Below are 18531 nucleotides of genomic sequence, written 5' to 3' on the forward strand. Positions count from 1 at the left end.
ACAGTGACCATTGAAGGATCTTGACGAAGTTAAAAGTAGCGGCAGAAAATTTAAATACGTGAATTAACTGGGTGAGAGTTTTTGAGAAGTGGTGTGACGAAAATAGCCTTGAGAAAAACCTGGAGATGATTCTTTCCGAGCAGTTGGATAAAGTACTCCAGCGATTTTACAATTACGGTTGTGAGCGTAATTTGTCACCCACGACATTAAAAGGTAACCAAATGGTTTTCTCGTGAAATTAGGAAATAATTTCACTTGCGTTTTGTCAAAATTCTGATAATTTCCCTCGCCTAAATACTCGGGAAATTATCAGAATTTTGACAAAATGCACGTGAAATTATTTCCTAATTTCACTCGTCGCCATTTGATTACACATACTAATGGACGTATGACGCGAATTTTTGACTTGCTCGCCAGCGATTCCCGCGTATCTGTACTGGCTACTGATAACAATAATATTGCCATTTCAGTATTTGCTTTGTTGAGAAGCAACATTTACATTTGCATTAATTTTAAGTCGGTCAAAAACGTAAGTCGTGGCACCGTGTGTAAAAGAGAAAAAATATCACCACAACTTAAATAGGGTATACAAATACAGGTAAAACAAAAAAGATCCAACACATCTCTAAAACTATATTTACTGGAAATTTACTTTAATGAGGTCAACAAATAATTTGATTAGAGAAACTCTACGGTAACTGTCTCAAATCCAGCCTGCGATAGTTTCTAGAAAATGACTACTTGAACCACTGTAACTAGTAACTGCTTTCTTGTCTCAGGAAGCAAAACGAGAAACTTATCTCACCTCCATCGGAAATAACGCTGGAAGTACTTGTGGGACTATTTATTTCCAGTTTGTCATCTGAGAAACTTGGTACAGATCCTGAGTGGACAATACTGGATGCTGGAAATATGAAGAATGCAATCAAGGAAAACGGGCATAATAATAATAATAATAATAATAATAATAATAATAATAATAATAATAATAATAATAATAATAATAATAATAATAATAATGAATAATAATAATAATAATAATAGTCCAAATGATTTCCTTTTTTATTAATAGAAATGAACACTTTTTATACACCACGGGTATAACGAATAATATTTTATATAAATCTGTAATTTTTTGTTATGTCTAATTAGGCTTGGTTAAGATTTGTATTTTATTGTAAAATATTGTAAGTTGAATAATATCAGTAAGTTACTACTACTACTAAAATAATAATAACAGCCCTTGCTGGGGTCAGGAAGGATTCTGCAAAAAGTGCTGGACACTTAATTTTATTAAGCACAGAACAGATGACATGGAGTATCCTAGGCCACAAGCTGCGTCACTGATACTCAATAACATTTCCTGCATTAAGTACAATTATACATTGGTGTCACCAGCTCGATTTTGATTGGCTATAAGTACGCAGCTAATTCTTGCTTGCTCTGTTTCTCTTACGTCATAAGTACAGACAATAGATTTTATATATGTAGAATTGACGTCTTACCTACAGACAATAGTTTTATGCATGCAGAAGTAAAGTCACCTAGCCCACTAACCAGCAGTTTGATCAGTTTTGTCATGGCAGAGCTCAGCTCAGGAATATGCATAATAAAGCAATTATTGGATTTGGTTTTTGCATGATAGCTGAGCTCCGCCATGGCAAACCTGATCAAACTGCTGGTTAGTGTGTTAGGTGACGTTACTTCTGCATGCATAAAACTATTGTCTGTAGGTATGACGTCAATTCTTCATATATAAAATCTATTGTCTGGACGAAATATAGGGTGCCTTTGGAGAGCTTTCATGTTACCATGGTAACTATGTTACAAAAGTGGGCACATTTTGTTCAGCAATAATTCGAAGCCGAATGGGCTATTGACCCGTGGCCCTTGAGGGCGAAGGGTCTAATTGTTTTAGTATCACCCAACTAGTCAGACAGAAAAGGCAATAATGAAGTTAGCAAATGCAAGTTGAAAATATATTTATTTGGGAATAAAACAAAAGAAAATGTCACGCTTTTCGCTACTCGAGGACTATTACTAATAGTCCTCTAGTAGCGTAGCCAATCAAAATGCAGCATTTGCATTAGTCCACTAGTTGGGTGATACTAAAGTGTAGTAGTTATGACCCTTCTAACCAGAAGTTCTATTAAAAGTGTTGGAACTGGTTCCAGCCACCAGAGTAGTGATCTAACGTGGTCTTAATGCTGCCTTATGGTAAGGAAAACAATTTCTGGGATTCATGTCATGAAAATAACTAAAGCAACTATAACAGATTTCAGGGGGTAGTTTCTAAAGAAACTGTGGAGCTGCGTCGGGCACCATCTCATATCGATCTAAACAGACAAAGTTTTTTTCAATGAGTTAATTTTTTCCCATAAAACGTAATGAACTGAAATCTGTTATACACAAAAATTTGGTTTCATTAACAGATAAGAGTTGATAATGTAAATTGACCACTGTACAGGGATTCTAAAAGCTGACATTTCACGCTCGAAACGTCAGCATTTAGAATCCCTGTACGGTGGTCAATTTACATTATCAACTCAGTTGATAAAACCAAAATTTTGTGTATAAAAGATTTCAGTTCATTACGTTTTATTGGCAAAAATTAACTCATTGAAAAAAGCTTTGTCTGTTTAGATCGATATGAGATGGTGCCCGAAAGATTTTTCTTCTTGGTGTGTGTGTGTGAGTAAAAAAGGGGGGATGAGGTAGAAGTATACGTCTACAGTAAGTTACATTTCATTGGACAGCATTAACTCATTGAAAAAAAAACTTTGTTTGATATTATTAAATTGTGGAGATGACGCATGAAAGATTCTTCTTGGGGTGTGTGTGTGTCCGCGTGTGTGTGTGTGTGGGAGGGAGGATGAAGTAGAGCACAGAGGGATAGGCTATGGAAGTGGAGGTTCTCAGCATCTCCTATATATTACGTTCCAGTTTAGATACAAATATAATTGTGCTGCACATGTTTTTACTCTGGTAACTTGTGTTCACCTAACCTTGGTCCACTTGAGATTCCACTGAAGGAATTTGGACAACTTTATCAGGGACAACTTGAGAAATGGAAGGTAACCAGCCTGGAGGGAACAACAAAAATGGCAAAAACGATTGTGAACTTCAAACAACAATAACACAATCTAAAAACTGCCATAGGAACTACAGCAAAACAAGAACTACAACATCGCATACATTGTTACTGTACCCTTATGAACCATTTTACAGGTACGTGTAGTTCGGCCAGGACTGACGAGGTGATCTTGTAATGTGTTTTAAAGAAATCTTGCTACTGTAATTTACTTTAAGAATATGCTAAACCTTACATGTACATGTGTTTTCGCACATGTTATTCTTGTGAATTGCCTCACATGTACAACCATCTTATATCTAACGTAAACCCAACTCAAACTGTTTGTTGATACAGCAGTTTTCAAATGACTGTTGAAAGTGATTACACGATTGAAATTGCTACACCTAATGATTGGTTTAAAAATTTCACGCCAGTTTGTCAACCAATGAGAAGGAAAACCGAAACCAATCGTGAGTTTCACAGGCGATTTTTCCCGCGCTTCGAGCAAGTTACGTGGAATTGCTACCAATTTGTATTGGTTCATTGCCCCTTTTGCACCTGCTGTGATTAGTCGTAGTAATTGCTTTGGTATTTGTTTGGCGACACTCAATTAAAAACTTCTCTAGTGTACTGTACTAACTTATTACCTAATATGTAATTAGGCCTTGCGTGTAGAGTCAATAAAAGAAAAAACACCTTGCTACTCCTGAGATGTAGAATAACAATGTTCTAAATCCATTGGGTAGTACAGCAGCTTTTGTAAGCTTGCTGTCTTTCATGTGTGCATGATGCAGATATTGGCCCATAAAATCTTCGAGTGTCACCGGCTTACTTGATGTTCTAGAGCTGGTACATACAAAGGTGGAGAAGATCACCGGTAGCCTCCCTTTAATTTTGCCAAAAAAAACCCTCAATGATCTATGCATCACCTTCTCCACCGAGCTGGCGCAATTTTTTCAGCTTTTCAACATCCTCAGCGTGTTCCAGTAACTGGTCTGAAGGTGCTAGTAAATACAAAAAAATCATTATTCAACCATAAATCGTAATTATAATAACAAAACATGTAGGTATCACAATAATAATTTTTCTCTATGGGCAGGAATACAAAGCTTGACCTTGAAACATTTACATGTATAATGTGCACACTAAAGGCATAACAGAAAACGGGTAGTAAAATTCATTCTTGAGGTCCCTGTAGTGTTAATTCTGCCTTACTAGGACATGATGGTGTTGTCGTCTGGTCCTCTGAATTAGCCAACCCTTCGCTGTCTTCTTTAAAGTCGATTTCTCTTGCTACCACCCTTTTGCCCTTCCTGGTTTTCCTCTGGAAAAAAGAAGGAAATAAAGACAATACTAGGTGGTGTTATCTGTATGATCATCATATAATTATCTTCATATATTTCATTGATACTTACATTTTAATGTTACTTTACAATAACACTCAGGAATAGTTAACCAAAAAACCCACATAATTTTGTAACAATACGCATAGCTTGCGGCACATAGAATGGACATATCGAGAAGTTTACACAAGCATTTTTGAGTGACAACCAGTAACTTTTAGATAGAACCACAGGCCCTAGAATGAAAAAGGTTCTGCAGTTACATACAATACATTGCTCAAAAAAATTAATGCTTGTGCTTGAATAAAAGTACAATGTACCTTAATATCCCAAGCATTTTTACCACCAACTATGAATACATGCTGCACTGCACTGCGAAGGCTAAAGCATTAGATAGGGAGGGCAAGTCTTTCAATTTATAAGGTCAGCTAAGAAGTAACAGTAATAAAACTAGTGGCTATCTCATACATTTACAGTTATACTATTGTGTTACCCCATAACAAGGCACAATGCCAAATTACCTTTTGTCTCCTCTTCTTTGGCACTGAATCAAGTTCATCTGGAGACTCCGACGACTCCACCAAATTGTCATCCACTTTCCTCACTGCTATGACCCGAGGGTCAGGTACCACAGGAGTTTCAGGAATGTATGATAACATGGACACTGGATGAACGTTTCTTCCAAGAAGCTGGAAGAGTACCATGATCACAAAATAATTATCATTCTGTATTACTGGCATTGTTCTTCTTAAAAAATCTACAGGTAACGCAAAACAACTAGGTGTGCAAAAGATCACCTAGCCTGTGAATGCAGGTGTATTTCTAGCAGTCGCAGAAATAACCGCCAGAAAAACAATGTATGTCTGCATTCGCAGGCTAAAGATCACCAAGTTAAACATGGAAGTATTATGCTTTTTTTCCCCAAAACTTCAACCAGCCAGTTTTATGGGCCTTTCCCTTTTGCATCAATCTTGACTGACTATGTAAAAGAAAGAGAGAATGCTTGCGGCCAATACCTGTCTATACATTAATGGTACGATTAGCTAAGAATTCAGCCTTAAATCAGGCACTTTTGTCCTGTCCATTAATTTCACCAAGGTTAACTTAAAGATTAGGTGACACTTAGTGATGCTTCTTGAAATCCGTGTGCATCTAATTGTCTTGCATTATTTTTTGGACATAATTATCCGAAATCAGGACACAGTTTTGATGCATTTAACACAATCCCAGCTTCTGACACAATGAATCCCAAGAGAACTCCGTACAGCTTTATTCACTACAAAACACCACTGGGACAAAGTCCTGTAAGATCTAAGAGGGATGCTTTAGGATCATGTGGGATAATGTACATGTAAAACTTGTAGCAACCTGAATAGGAATAAGCTAAAAGCACAACCTTGTTGAAGAGTAAAAAATTAATCAGGATCCTGAAGAGGATTGAGCCACCTGATCAGGATCATAAACAGGATTAGATTCTAATCCAGATCCTAAAGAGAGTAAGAATCATTTTAAGACCCTGTGAAGGAGTCACACAATCTTGCTGAGAATCTTTAAACCAGAAACAGGCTTACAGGTTATACCGGTGTACATGTATATTGTAGATGGACTTACCATTTTCTCTTCTGAGTCTAGGGGCTTTCCATCTAATTGTATCTATTAAGAAAATAGAAATTAATACAAAAATTACTTCTGTCTATAAGAGCATAAAGAAATGCCATTCTTTACTTACAGGTTCCACTCGAGGTACAGGGTACAAGCATGCAATTGTGGCACGACGATAGTACGGACAAAACACAACAGGATTTCCTTGAAGGGACAACTGCAATGAAATGAAATAATAAATGATCAGTATGTGTGCCAATGGAGAAAAATGTAGGAGATGTTTTCAAATGAAACATGAAAATATCACATACAACTGTACATTACATACATGTCCAATACTCCTACATAATGAGATTCCTGGTACGTCACAATAGACATCACAAAGTGTCCCGCTCTTTAAGTCTCGCAAAACTGTTACTATTTTTTTAAGGATTAAGGTTGGGGGACACTTTTTGATGTCTATTGTGAAGTGCCATGAATCTCATTATGTCGGAGTATTGGACAACCCTGGTACATTAGGCAGTACATTTGGTTCACAACATCTGCTGGTTCTTATTGACAATTCAGTTAACTCTACTATAACAGTCTTCATCAGATTAAGGAATGTTTGATGTTGTTATGCAAGAATTAAGATTAAAAATAAAACACTGCGTGATCTGTGCAATGTATGGGTAATAGTGAACAACGGCTCCCATGTATCTGTACTGTGTGTGACTACTTGATTTAAAATAATGACATCAAGTGTTCTTACAATACAAATGTTTACTTTTGATGAAGCCAAGCGCCTTCAGCACAAAGTCAGTGAATTCCATTACCCATGCTGAAAAAAATGTCCTTTTAGGGCTGCTACTATTCCTAAATATTCTTTAGGTAGATAGTCGACTCTTTGATAGCATGAGAAGGGGTGAGCTTGATCCACAGTTTTAAATATATAAATCATAAAATTAGATTAAGCCAGATAAAGAAAATGAATAAAGAAAAACTTGATTGAAAATAATTACAAAAGTTAATAATTGAATTTAAAAACCCTTCACCATACTTTGTCCTGTTCTAAATGGCTGTACATGCACAAGGCATGCAGAAGAATTTTTAAAGAAGTGGTACATGAACATCTGTGAAGACTAAACTTCAGGCAAGTGCTTCTTACCACCATACTGCAGGTTTTGCTACTGTACATATGCCTTAAGGTTTTAGATCCTACAAGGGAATTTGATTTAGGCCAAAAAAAGTTTTTTTGTGAATGGTTGTTAGCTCCCTTATCTCATTGACTCCAGGGGGTTCCCCACAGACGAGTAAAATCGCCTTGCGTTAGACAGAGTAAAATACTAAGTATGGCCGGTTTAGGGGTGAGAGAGGTTAAGGGGGGTGGCTCTTAAGTACATGCAGATTTAAGACAATGGTTGCTAAGGAAGATTTTTAATCAAGAGCCCTACAAAAAAAGTTGCATGGATGGTTCTTTGAAGTAACTTTATCAATGGAAATCTGCCATCACTTCAATCAGAAGGCACATGCGCAACTAGTTCCAGTCCTCTGCTGTGCGTTTCAGTGAAAAACATGTGAAAACTCTCAGGAAACGAAAGGAAGAGGCGGTTTTTTCACCAGATGGGAACCGTTGCATCAGTTTTTGTAAACTGAAGCATGTAACTTCAATTTGGGCAAAAAATGGAACTGGGAGTTTGAAAAGTGTATCAAAGGAGGGCCTTATGATGTCATGATTTCTTTGAGAAATAATCTTGTTAAAAATCCATGCCACAGATTTTGTGTTTACTTCGAATGTTCTCTTACTGTTGTGTTCAAAATTTGTGAAAAACATACTTTTAGTTGACTTGCAGGGTTTTTAGGCATTTTCTGTTTTGGTTACGTGATTTACTAAAATATGGTTGTAAGTCGAACCAGACAAAGAAATGTTAAATAGAGCACACTTGACAAAAAAGGATAACTGTAGAGTTTCAGGGACTAGAGAAATGACTATTTTAAGGTGTCCACAGCAATGCTTTGGTAGTTAAGAGCCACCCCCTCTAAATTAAAGAACAAAAACAATCGGTAGATCAAAAGGAGACAAGACGATCATACCGGAAAAACAAAAACTGATAGCCAAGACTACATTTTCAGTGATATTAATAATTTTTTGGAAATGTGCCTTACTGAGATAAGGTCGTGTAAAAAAGCCAGCGGAGTTAATTCTGATAACAAAGAAATGCAGTTGAAGGACATGTCAAGATGGCGCAACTTGATGAAAACATGGATACCTGTTGAAATGACCATTAACACAACCAAGATTAGATTCTTACAAGAAATCTAAACAAATCTTCTGGAGAAACAAAAAGCTGCATAAAAGTACAGTATCCCAGTATTGTAACTGAGAAAGTACACTACATGAGCTATGATGAGTGTACTTAACTGGACGACAAAGAAACCGACTTGACAAATTGCAAATTAATGGAGAATTAAAAACAGATGATAGCACAAGATCATCAAAACATCCAGTTTTATCTTCCTTATCATTCATATTCTGGATCAACTGTTTGTTTCACTCTAACGCCCCATCCATACCAATGCATTTTCACAGTTCTTTGTCGATTTATGGCAACAACAATGCAAAAAGTCTTTCATCCACTCTAAAAATTTTTATGCTAAAAAATGATCAAATTTAGCACACACTTATACCTTGTCTTACAACATTTTCCCTTATACATGCACTATAATGTATTTTCAAGTTTCAATCACTCTTATGGATAATATTATCACTGTTTTTAAAGGTCTTGAATGTACTTGCCATTCCACAATAAAACTGGAATGTTTTTGAAATGACGCAATTTCAAAAGTCTCCATGTATTTTGAAACTGTTTTCTGAAGTCCCTGTTTTTTTCAACAATGCTGTAACATGGATTGCCCGTAAAGATGAGTGCTAATGGAGTACGAGGGGTGGCGAATGGTTCTTCAAAAACTCTGGGTCTCGCAAAATTTTAGTCGAATTTTACGGGTCTCGCAGTCTCGTTTTTTGAGCGGTTATGTGCGTCTTGCAGTCTCGTTTTTTATATGAAGGTGTCAAACACTTTGAAGTCTTGGTCTCGCAATCTAAAAAGTCAAAATGTCTCGGGCTCGCAAAGAAAAACGCTGGTCTCGCTGTCTCGCAAACTCTTGCATTTACCATTCGCCACCCCTAGTATGTGTACATGTCAAGCAGACTAAAATACATCCAGCTAAAATGGGTAACAGCTGCTGTGTAACACTGACAGCCTCGACAATCAACAATTATTATTACATGAAATAACAAACCTTTCATGTTGTTTAAATTGTTGTTTCTAAGAATAAGCGTCGTTAGCTGGAATTTTATCAGCCCAACTTGTGAGGGCACTACAGGAATTCCATCCATCCGGTTAAATCCAAGGTTGAGATGTTGAACCTCTGACAGATGCTGTGATAGGAAAACAACAATCATTAATTTTTATAATAATTATTATAAGTACCAATACTACATAACTGTACAGTCTGTGACAATATTCCTTGGAACAGTACGACTATACAGATTTGAAGCTTTTGTGGCTTACTCTCCCCTCACAATGTTGTAAATGCATGCGATTTTCTGAGCTCAATTTGCCAAAACAACATTGTGGAAGGGCAAGGCATTGCAAAGCATTTCAAAAATATCGTCTGAGGCTGTAGGTCTGACTATAAAAAGTTCAAGAAGGAAACCAAAACTCAACAAGCTTTATCTTTTATATGCTTTCCTTGTTGTTAGAAAATTTGTAAATTATAAGCCTTAAATACATGTATGGTGAAGGAGATCTGATTCCACAATTCAGGGTTGAGATAAAAAGGACATCCTTCGCTTTGCACTTATGTCTGAGAAATGTAGGTTAGTACAGTCATGTAGCTGCATGCCCAATTTGATATCCAACACGAAGTGTCCCTTTAAATCTACACATTAATTTTGCTAACTGTTTCTAACAGTGAGGTAATAGTGTAAGGGTTAGCACTGTCAAAACTGTCCATTGTGTAATAATTAGATGAGTAATCATTATCGTAATGTGCTTACAAGTACATGTATCTTTTAAAGTTATTATGAATGCATGAAAAATTTAGTTAAAATTAGATTATATTTTTTACTCTTTGGTCGTGTTCTATTGGGATCAACCGTTTTTAGTTGGTTGGGTTGGTTGGGTGTTTGAATGTTCTATTTGGAAAAAAAACGTTTTCAGTTGGTTTGGTTGATCAACTTTTTCAACCACCATGAAACTAGCTTGAAACGGTTGAAAAAGCATTGGCAGCGACCACTGTCGTTGGCTCCTGCCATGTTGCTTTCCCTCAACTTGCCAACGCTGAGAAGTCTGGTAATGACAATTTCCAGGAGTTACCACATTTCAACTGAAAACGGTTGGAAAAGTGTTCTATTGAAAACCTCAACCGTTTCAACCTAAACCACGCTGGTTGCAGTTCAAACGGTTGATCCCAATAGAACATAGCCTTAGATATACAGTGTATAAATTAAGGACTATCTAACACCTTAATCATTTTAATAAAGCTTTACAACAGCATTGTAAAACGTAGTTAATGGAGCGTGACTCGTAGAGCTATCCTCCACATGTCACGTTATTTCGTAAACATTACGCAACGCAAACGAGATAAGTTCAGGCTTTTAGTCACGCTACGGATGTCGTCTGTCACGCCGATCGTGGAGCGGTGTCCCCCCTTTACGCCAACATTGTCTCTTGCGTTTTGTTATTGTAGTGTGTCTAACTATAAATACCCGCGGGAACTGCAACATTAATACATTCTTAAGCAGAGTTTTATGGATCAGGGATATGGGGGATAGGGTAAGAGTCAGAGTTTACAAATATGGTAGTTTTTCTGGGGTTATCCTTTATAGTGATAATGGTAATGAATTTACCATTACCATTATAGTGTACAGATAGGTAGATAGGTGTCCACCATTAGTTTACATACACATTTGTAAACTAGATAATTCTGACACATTATTATTATTATTATTATTATTATTATTATTATTATTATTTTGTGGTGAGGATAAATTGCAGCTATCTATATTTACTTAAGGACTGGAGTTTAAGGGACAATTTGTGATGTGAACTGTCAACTGCATTTCCAGATGCAAGTGATGTTGAAATTGGGCAGAAGAACAAAGGAACACTTTGCAATGCTTATCAAAATCACCCTGCATCTAATCATCTGCATTAATCTGAACACATCTCATCCTTTGAGGCTGATCTTGTAGCAAAGGCTTTGAAGACTTCAATTAACTCACCTGAAGGGAATGTGACTCACAGTTCTCAGCATGTTGAATCCTGTTATGACTCAAATTCAAAACTTGCAGTTTGGGTAAAAGTTTCTAAAGTATTTTAAAACAATGAACAGATGTTACAAACAAGTTTATTTGAATCTTCATTGAAATTGCCTTAAGTCCTTTTAAATGAGCAAATGGCATTGTTTACTATTTCACAAAATGTCACATAGATAAAAATTGATTTTCAATGCTGAAACAAACCACAGAATTGTCCAGATGTTCAATTCCGTTAAAACTAAAGTCCACATTTTCCAAGTGCGGCCACGCAAATGGAGCATTCAGCTGGTCTCCACCACAGTGAACAAAGACTTCCTGCAAATGACAAGGAAGTGTAATTTAACACATTTGGATCACTGGCTATGTATGTCACAGATGAAGTTCAATCAAAATAAGAAGTGGATCTTACATTGAGAGAGACCAACGATCTCTTGCATATTAGCGTCTTCAGTTGAGGGCGTAAACCTTGAAAGCCTTGGACCAACCCAACAGGAACTTTCTTTATCTGTTTTAACATTAAAATATAAAAAATGCAATATTCAGTTTATGGTTCTTAAAGTACCAACTGGTATAGTAAAAAAAATTTTAGCACTCCTCTTTGCTTCATATTTACGTACTTCACGGATTTGATGAATTATTATTGATCAATTTTTAAAAGAATTTAAAATAGTATTATTACACCCACTCACCCTCCTCAATTAATACATAAGTTGAATTAATTGGGTCAATAAAACTTCAGTCCTGAGAGTAAAACGGCACTTGCAGATTTTGGTCAAGTTACGGTTGGAAATTAAACTACATTCTTTTGAATTTCCAACCGTCACTTGACTGTGAAGATGACTTCCCCGCAGGTTGTCGAAACATCAGTCACTACCAACAGTCCTTGTCAGGACTCCTTTCACTCAAATGCCATATTATTGAAAAAGCTCAGCAGGACATGCAGACCACCCAATTTTTTCTAATAAACTCATTTGCTCTACCATGTTTTCACTCTCATCAACATCGTCAATACCATAAGTTAAGTTTCTTGAAATGAGACTGACATCAATCTCGGCATAGTTAATAGAGAAGAATGGCTATGGAACCTGACAAATTTTGTTCTCTTTTTTGGTCTTGGCTGTGCACAAAACACCATAGTTGTTTACTCCATACTGAGGAACTAACCATTAGAAACGTGTTGGTTACACGTGATTCATGCATAGTGTATGAGCGCAAAACAAAAGATTGTGCATGGTCGTGGACTTTCCAACCTAAATCTTGGCATTTTTGTTTGCTCCTCTGATGTTTGCCGAGCTTCAAAACTAGTCTCCCTAATTAACTATGATCTTGGTTAACCCTTTAAGTCCTGTGAGTGAGACTTATACGCAAGACAATTTTACTCGTCAATGGCAGCTGCTTCAGGGATGAATGGGTTAAATTAGTTGTAGGCCCTGCCTTGGAAAGGTGAGAACTCTGTGAGAACCCGCAATCAATTTGCACTGGGACAAAGAGTTCTTAGTGTTGTAGTCCCGCAGTCCTTACAAAGGGTAGGTAAAGTCGCACAAGATCCACAAGAGCTCACATGACTGGAGCTTATGCCAGTTTCAAGTAGCATGAAATGACAGACTCCTCCCCGGATGGGATGCTTATCCATTGCTGGGTTTACCCCCAGCTGTATATCGCTGGTGGGCATTTAAACACCTGGGTGGAGAGACAGTGTGCAGTGAAGGAAACAACATGGCCACCGAGCTACATGTAGGCCTCGAACCAGACCCCGTCAGGTATCTGAAACACCGCCCTGTTTACACACTGTGCCTCCACCCTCACAAAGGGTATACTATCACTTAAATAGTAATCATTGGCACTATAGCCGCCCCCAATGTCAAGCATAGTTGTAGGCATAATTCAACGTGTCCAGGACCCAGGTAGAAGAATGGCCGTTTACAAATGAAGCAGCTCTATCATAAGGCAATTATTGATGTTGAAGTGGGGATAGACCACATCAGTACTGACTATGACAAGGGTGTTGCATGGTTTGGTGTTGTTGGAAATGTAAGGAGTAGAGGGTTTGAGATAAATGTAGAAGACACGGTGGTGTACCAACCAAAACAGAAACTAATTTAAAGGAAATTTACACCACTGTGCCTCCATCCTTACAAAGCATATACTATCATACATTATTAAAGGCTTTGCTCTGATGTGTATCTACAGTAGATCTCTAACCACTTGGATGGTGAAACGTTAACAAACTAAACTAAACAGAATGACACCCAAGGTTTAGCTAACCAAGCCTCTTAAAGTACCTCTAATACTTGAAGAGCTCTAAAGCAAGAGATGTTGATGAGTCCATCAAAGTGGGAGCATGCTCCAGCTACAAGCTGTTAAAATACAAAATAGTCCAATCACTTGTGAGCATCTCATGTCACTCATCTCATTCTTTGTAAAGAAATTATGTTACAAGTATACATCAAGAACTTACAACAGTGACAGCAAAAAAAGAGAAAAAAATCAAGAAGCTCAATCATAACTACAGTACTGTTGAACCTCGATTATCCAGACTCTTTTGCTGGTTCCAATTTTGTCATAAATATTTATTAGTCATGAACAAAATCCATAGCCATATAGTGAAGATGTAGACCATATTGTTTTCCAAACGATTTGTAAATCTTTTGTTTCACATGTGAATTGAATGTCACTTTCTTAATTTAATCAGATTTTGTACCTCATTACTATTCATGGTCTCGATTATTCCGACTCTCGCTTATCTGGACTATTTCGTCTAGCCCCAACGAGTCCAGATAATTGAGGTTCAACTGTATAGTACACTGCACATATGCAAAACATCTGATGCCAGACACTTGTTTGAGTTAGCATCTGTCAGTGTGACTCACTATTATGTATGACCTCAGCTACAGTATTATTAGAGTAAATTATATAAACAGTTTATTTATCTCAACCTGATTGCAATCCAACATCTGAAATGCAAACAGTCATTCACCCAAGATACACATGTATGCAAACATCCTTTCAAATCTTAGCCACAAATATGGGAAGCAACCCTGGCATTTTTACTTACTGCAATAAATGCCATGAATAATTTGCAAAAGAAAAAATGTGAGGGGAACAATGGAGGCCAAAAAAATTAATTCATTTTTCTCCATCTAATTTTATCTACATGATATAGAGTGTTTTCACGTAATGTCACGGAGACCATGTTGGTGTTCTTAAACAATGGAATGACGGCCATGTTGGTGCCCCTAACTAATCCTCAGGGAATTGTACTATATTATCATGCAAACGTTTTGTTCTTTTGTTTCAGTGGAAAAACAAGGTTACTGATCACGAGAGAGAAAACACTCTCATAACCCATACATGAGAAAATACTACAGGTAAACAGGAACATGTATGAATGAGTAAATTACTCTCAAAGAAGGTGTATGTCTGAGGAAGTCAAGAAGGAAAGTAATAGCTTCCTTATCTCTGTATGAATATTCCCTTTGTTTAGTTGCTCCCTCACTTGCATCTTGCTGTCCTGAAAAGAAAAAAATATGGAAGTGCCACTACAATAAAAAAAATTCACCTCATTTCTTCAAATTTTGAAAGTGTCTGCTCAACGTTGTACTAAAGAAATTTTAGGTTTTTTTTTTTAGAAGAGAGCTGTTTATACTTCCAGGGCAATTTTTTTACAAATATCTTTATACAGTTAAAGGTCCTCCAAAACTGATTTTTTCTATATCCCACATGGAACATGAAACAAAGAAGCAAACATTTCTTCTATTCTTCTATTTCTTCTAGAAAGTTTTAGTGTAGGTAGCATAGGAGTGTCAAAAATAGTGGTCTACATCTACAAGAGTAGACTTTGTTGAAAACCTACCTTTAAATTCTGGACATGTTTATTACTAAATTATTCCTCACCTGAATTAACAAGTTCAAAGCAATGGTTAAGGAAGACAACTGAGGTAGCTGTCAAGCAAAGTGTACTCTTTTCTTTCAAAATAGGATCTCCTGTAGAAAATTAACAAGAAAATTCTAGACTCTTATTGACAGCATAGCGTCCCATGCAGACATAAGACAGGCCTACAGTTGATAGTTGTTATCCTAGAAGACTTAAACGCTAACCCTTAGTTTTGAAAATGTGACTAAGGCAACACTTTCTCGTCAGTTGTTTAATTTAAATACTCTCAGCTTTGATCTGACCAGAGTTCAAACATGGCAGTTAGTCACTCAGCTGATGGACACAACCAGTTCACAAATGATTTTGTATGAGCAAGGACAACGTACGAACCAGCAAGCCATGCAAATTATGTGAGCCATGGCTGCGAGCCAATAGGCCATTTCCGAGTTCACGTCTGCCTCCTCTTCAAAGCGAGTCTAAGTGTGAAGTTTTTCTTATGAAAATTAGTTTTCATTCATATGTAAAGTAGAACTAATTACCATCACAAAAACTTTGCAGTCACCTAGACTCGCTTTGAAGAGGAGGCAAACATGAACTCAGAAATGGCCTATTGCGAGCCAATTGCAAGCCATGCAAGTCATGCAAGCCAACAAGGCAGGTACATGTATGAGAGTGAACATGCGAGTCAACATGCGAACCATGCGAGTCAACGTGCCAGTCACACCATTATTGAAAGCTAACCATTTGTAAACAGGTGCTCAGAGTTATATACTATTTATCAGCACTATTTGAAATGGGTGCTTAATTAAAGTTAAATGGGAGACTTACATAGCTCTCGAGTCTTAAAAAGTTCTTATCTTGAATTCATTTGAGTACTTACAAGTTTATAGTTTGATGCAATTGATGCTTAGCTAATAAGCTAGATCTATAAATCTCATTGAATAATTGAGATTTATCCTTATACTTCTTTTCAAAAAATTGCATTCAAGTTGTGGCCGAATTACCGTGGATTATTATTAATGCCCAGCTGGCATTTAACATTTTGAGTAAAATCACATGACTCAAGAAGTTCTTTCCAAATTGTCATATCACAAGTTTCGAATTCCCGATGATCTTGTACGTGTATACGGAAATTTCCATTGAAGTTTTGCAATTAAAGAAACACGGTTTACTATGCCAAGCAATTACTAAAATAGTGCTGCCTCTTCTTGACAACAATACGAGGATTAGAAAAGAAGCAGTGCGTCATTGACAACAACAAAGTACTTGTACGACATTTGCTATAGCTTCAACGTACCGTGTGCTTGAAGTAGAGATGACAACTTAATAAGCAGATCATGTCCCCCATGGTACTGCATTTCCGAGAAAATCATTAGAGTTTCATCTCAGGCAATAGTTTGAAGGATAAACTACGTTTATGTGAAAATTCATGAATTCTGCCGCCATCTTCTCACGTTCCGGGGCCAAATTAAGGTGATATTTCAGTGTGCTTACATGACATACAGAAAAACACTTTCGAACAGCCCTTCCCTTCCATTCGCTTCCGATGGTCAGAGATGTCGAAATCTGTAAGAAAGCTTGTGGAGGAGAGTAAAGAACAAGGCTATACGGAGATAGATCTTGGTGATAAGGGCTTATCCAAAATAGCAGACATCCCTGGATTGAGTAAGTGTGTGGTACATTTCAAAGCGATGCCTCTTTGTTGAGGATGTGCTGTCAGAGTTCGTCTATCTGCAGCGAAATTCTTGTTCATTTCCTGCATGTGCGTCTGCTTTTATTTCAGCGCAGTTGAGAAACTTGGTACGGCTTACGTTAAGTCATAACAGACTAACAAGTAAGTTGCTTCTTAGACTCTACAGTGAGATTGGAATTTTATGGTTGGATTAATCATTTTACCGTCCGTAGAACTTAAATCAATGGATGGGTGTGTAGAATTTGTGGAAATTCCTTGCATACCTCAGAAGGCCTCCAAGTTTTAAGTATTGCTATCCGTTCCAGGAGGCAGGCATGAATAATGAATTTAATGGGTTAGAATCGCAATAACTTTCACTAGTACTCCTGTCTGTTTTCATTGGAGCAGGGAGGAGTTGGGATGCTTATTCTCTTTGCAATAAAACAATCATTGATTCGTAAAAATTGGTTCAGTCTTGTTGATAGTCTTATTATCAAGCTGGCAAGGTAAAGTCTCTGCTTACGAGCCAGGAGGCCCATCAGGCCGGCACTTATCTCCAGTTTCCTTAGCATGAAGCGACTAATTTCAACTCCCCCCTGGATGGGATGCTAGTCCATCGCAGGGCTACCCTCAGCATTTCGCCGGTACCCATTTATACACCTGGGTGAAGAGAGGCACCGTGAGAGTAAAGACTAGTGTCTTGCCCAAGAACACAACACAACGTCACCAGCCAGGACCCGAAACCGGACCACTCGATCCAGAGTCAAGCACTGTAACCATGAGGCCACCGCACCTCCCACAAAACAGTTTAGAGTTTATTTTTGAACTACCGGCAGATTATAGCCTGACGTACAGTGTATCGTATACATACACAGCTTGCTATTTATCCCTTAACTATTAAAGGGGCAAGTTGAACCCATCTACCATGTCCTGGTCCCTGCGTTTTTATACCCGATAGTGTTTTAGGTTCCCTCGTCTCCAAAGATATTTTGTCTTAATTGCCAACCTGTTTCACCAGTTTATAGGTACAATATACATGTATAAAGCACATACATGTCAGTATAAACTTGAATACACTTTAACTTATTACTAAGTCTTGTTACGTAGTGTCTGTGGTCCTAACAAAAGGTACAAATGTTGTTGAGTTTGAATTATGTTGTGCTTATTGTTGTCTAGTAAAATCCTGGCCTTGCGTGGTGATGGGCTGTTTTTTTCCCAAATTAATATTGTCATAATTATTTTCAGCTCTTCCAGAATCTATAGGCGGTCTTGAAAACCTGGAATACCTAAATGTCTTTCACAATCATATTGAGGTACGAGATGACAATAGTGTTAATCTTTTAGCATTGATATCTTGTTTTCGCCTATAGCCTCCCACACAGATGTTCTTAGGGCATCGTCACATGTTCTGTTGAGGAGGAATAATTTTATGTGACAAGGCCCTAAGAATGTTTGAGTGGGAGGCTAGTTTTTCCCCTCCATTTGTTTTGTTTTGGTCTCAATTTCTCATGCCTTTTTTTTGTCTTCAAGGAGCTTCCAATGTCATTAGGCAGCTTGAAAAAACTGAGGCATTTTAATGCTGCGTAAGTACAGCTGTAGTAACTTGATTTCAGCTTTGAATCCATAAAATCAGTTGATATCAGTAGTGTTATTTAACAATTATTC

General features: G+C 37.3%; 2 protein-coding genes across 3 annotated transcripts in view; one reads left to right on the plus strand and one right to left on the minus strand.

Annotated features, from left to right (window-relative positions):
- The window catches only part of LOC137968116 (serine/threonine-protein kinase 11-interacting protein-like), a 36763-nt gene extending 20099 nt beyond the window's left edge, over positions 1–16664 (minus strand). Inside the window, exons 1-16 of the mRNA XM_068814739.1 lie at positions 16492–16664; positions 15215–15304; positions 14722–14831; positions 13603–13677; positions 11730–11825; positions 11525–11635; positions 11285–11368; positions 9298–9436; positions 8164–8267; positions 6146–6235; positions 6028–6069; positions 4938–5105; positions 4289–4397; positions 4003–4077; positions 3006–3083; positions 806–904 (exon numbers count right to left, since the gene is read on the minus strand). Coding sequence (XP_068670840.1) covers positions 806–904; positions 3006–3083; positions 4003–4077; positions 4289–4397; positions 4938–5105; positions 6028–6069; positions 6146–6235; positions 8164–8267; positions 9298–9436; positions 11285–11368; positions 11525–11635; positions 11730–11825; positions 13603–13677; positions 14722–14831; positions 15215–15304; positions 16492–16567 — 1546 coding nt within the window. The 5' untranslated portion in view covers positions 16568–16664. The remainder of the gene's footprint in view (positions 1–805; positions 905–3005; positions 3084–4002; positions 4078–4288; positions 4398–4937; positions 5106–6027; positions 6070–6145; positions 6236–8163; positions 8268–9297; positions 9437–11284; positions 11369–11524; positions 11636–11729; positions 11826–13602; positions 13678–14721; positions 14832–15214; positions 15305–16491) is intronic.
- A 24-nt stretch (positions 16665–16688) lies between these two features.
- LOC137968118 (ras suppressor protein 1-like) overlaps positions 16689–18531 on the plus strand; it is a 10160-nt gene continuing 8317 nt past the window's right edge. The window contains exons 1-4 of one of the 2 annotated variants that reach the window (XM_068814741.1): positions 16689–16859; positions 16978–17028; positions 18112–18179; positions 18397–18449. In XM_068814741.1, the coding sequence (XP_068670842.1) occupies positions 16751–16859; positions 16978–17028; positions 18112–18179; positions 18397–18449 (281 nt within the window). In that variant the 5' untranslated portion in view covers positions 16689–16750. The remainder of the gene's footprint in view (positions 16860–16977; positions 17029–18111; positions 18180–18396; positions 18450–18531) is intronic. The other variant, XM_068814742.1, reaches the window with a different exon arrangement.

The sequence above is a fragment of the Montipora foliosa genome, chromosome 8 (genome assembly GCF_036669935.1).
Source record: "Montipora foliosa isolate CH-2021 chromosome 8, ASM3666993v2, whole genome shotgun sequence".
Classification (NCBI taxonomy): Eukaryota; Metazoa; Cnidaria; class Anthozoa; order Scleractinia; family Acroporidae; genus Montipora; species Montipora foliosa.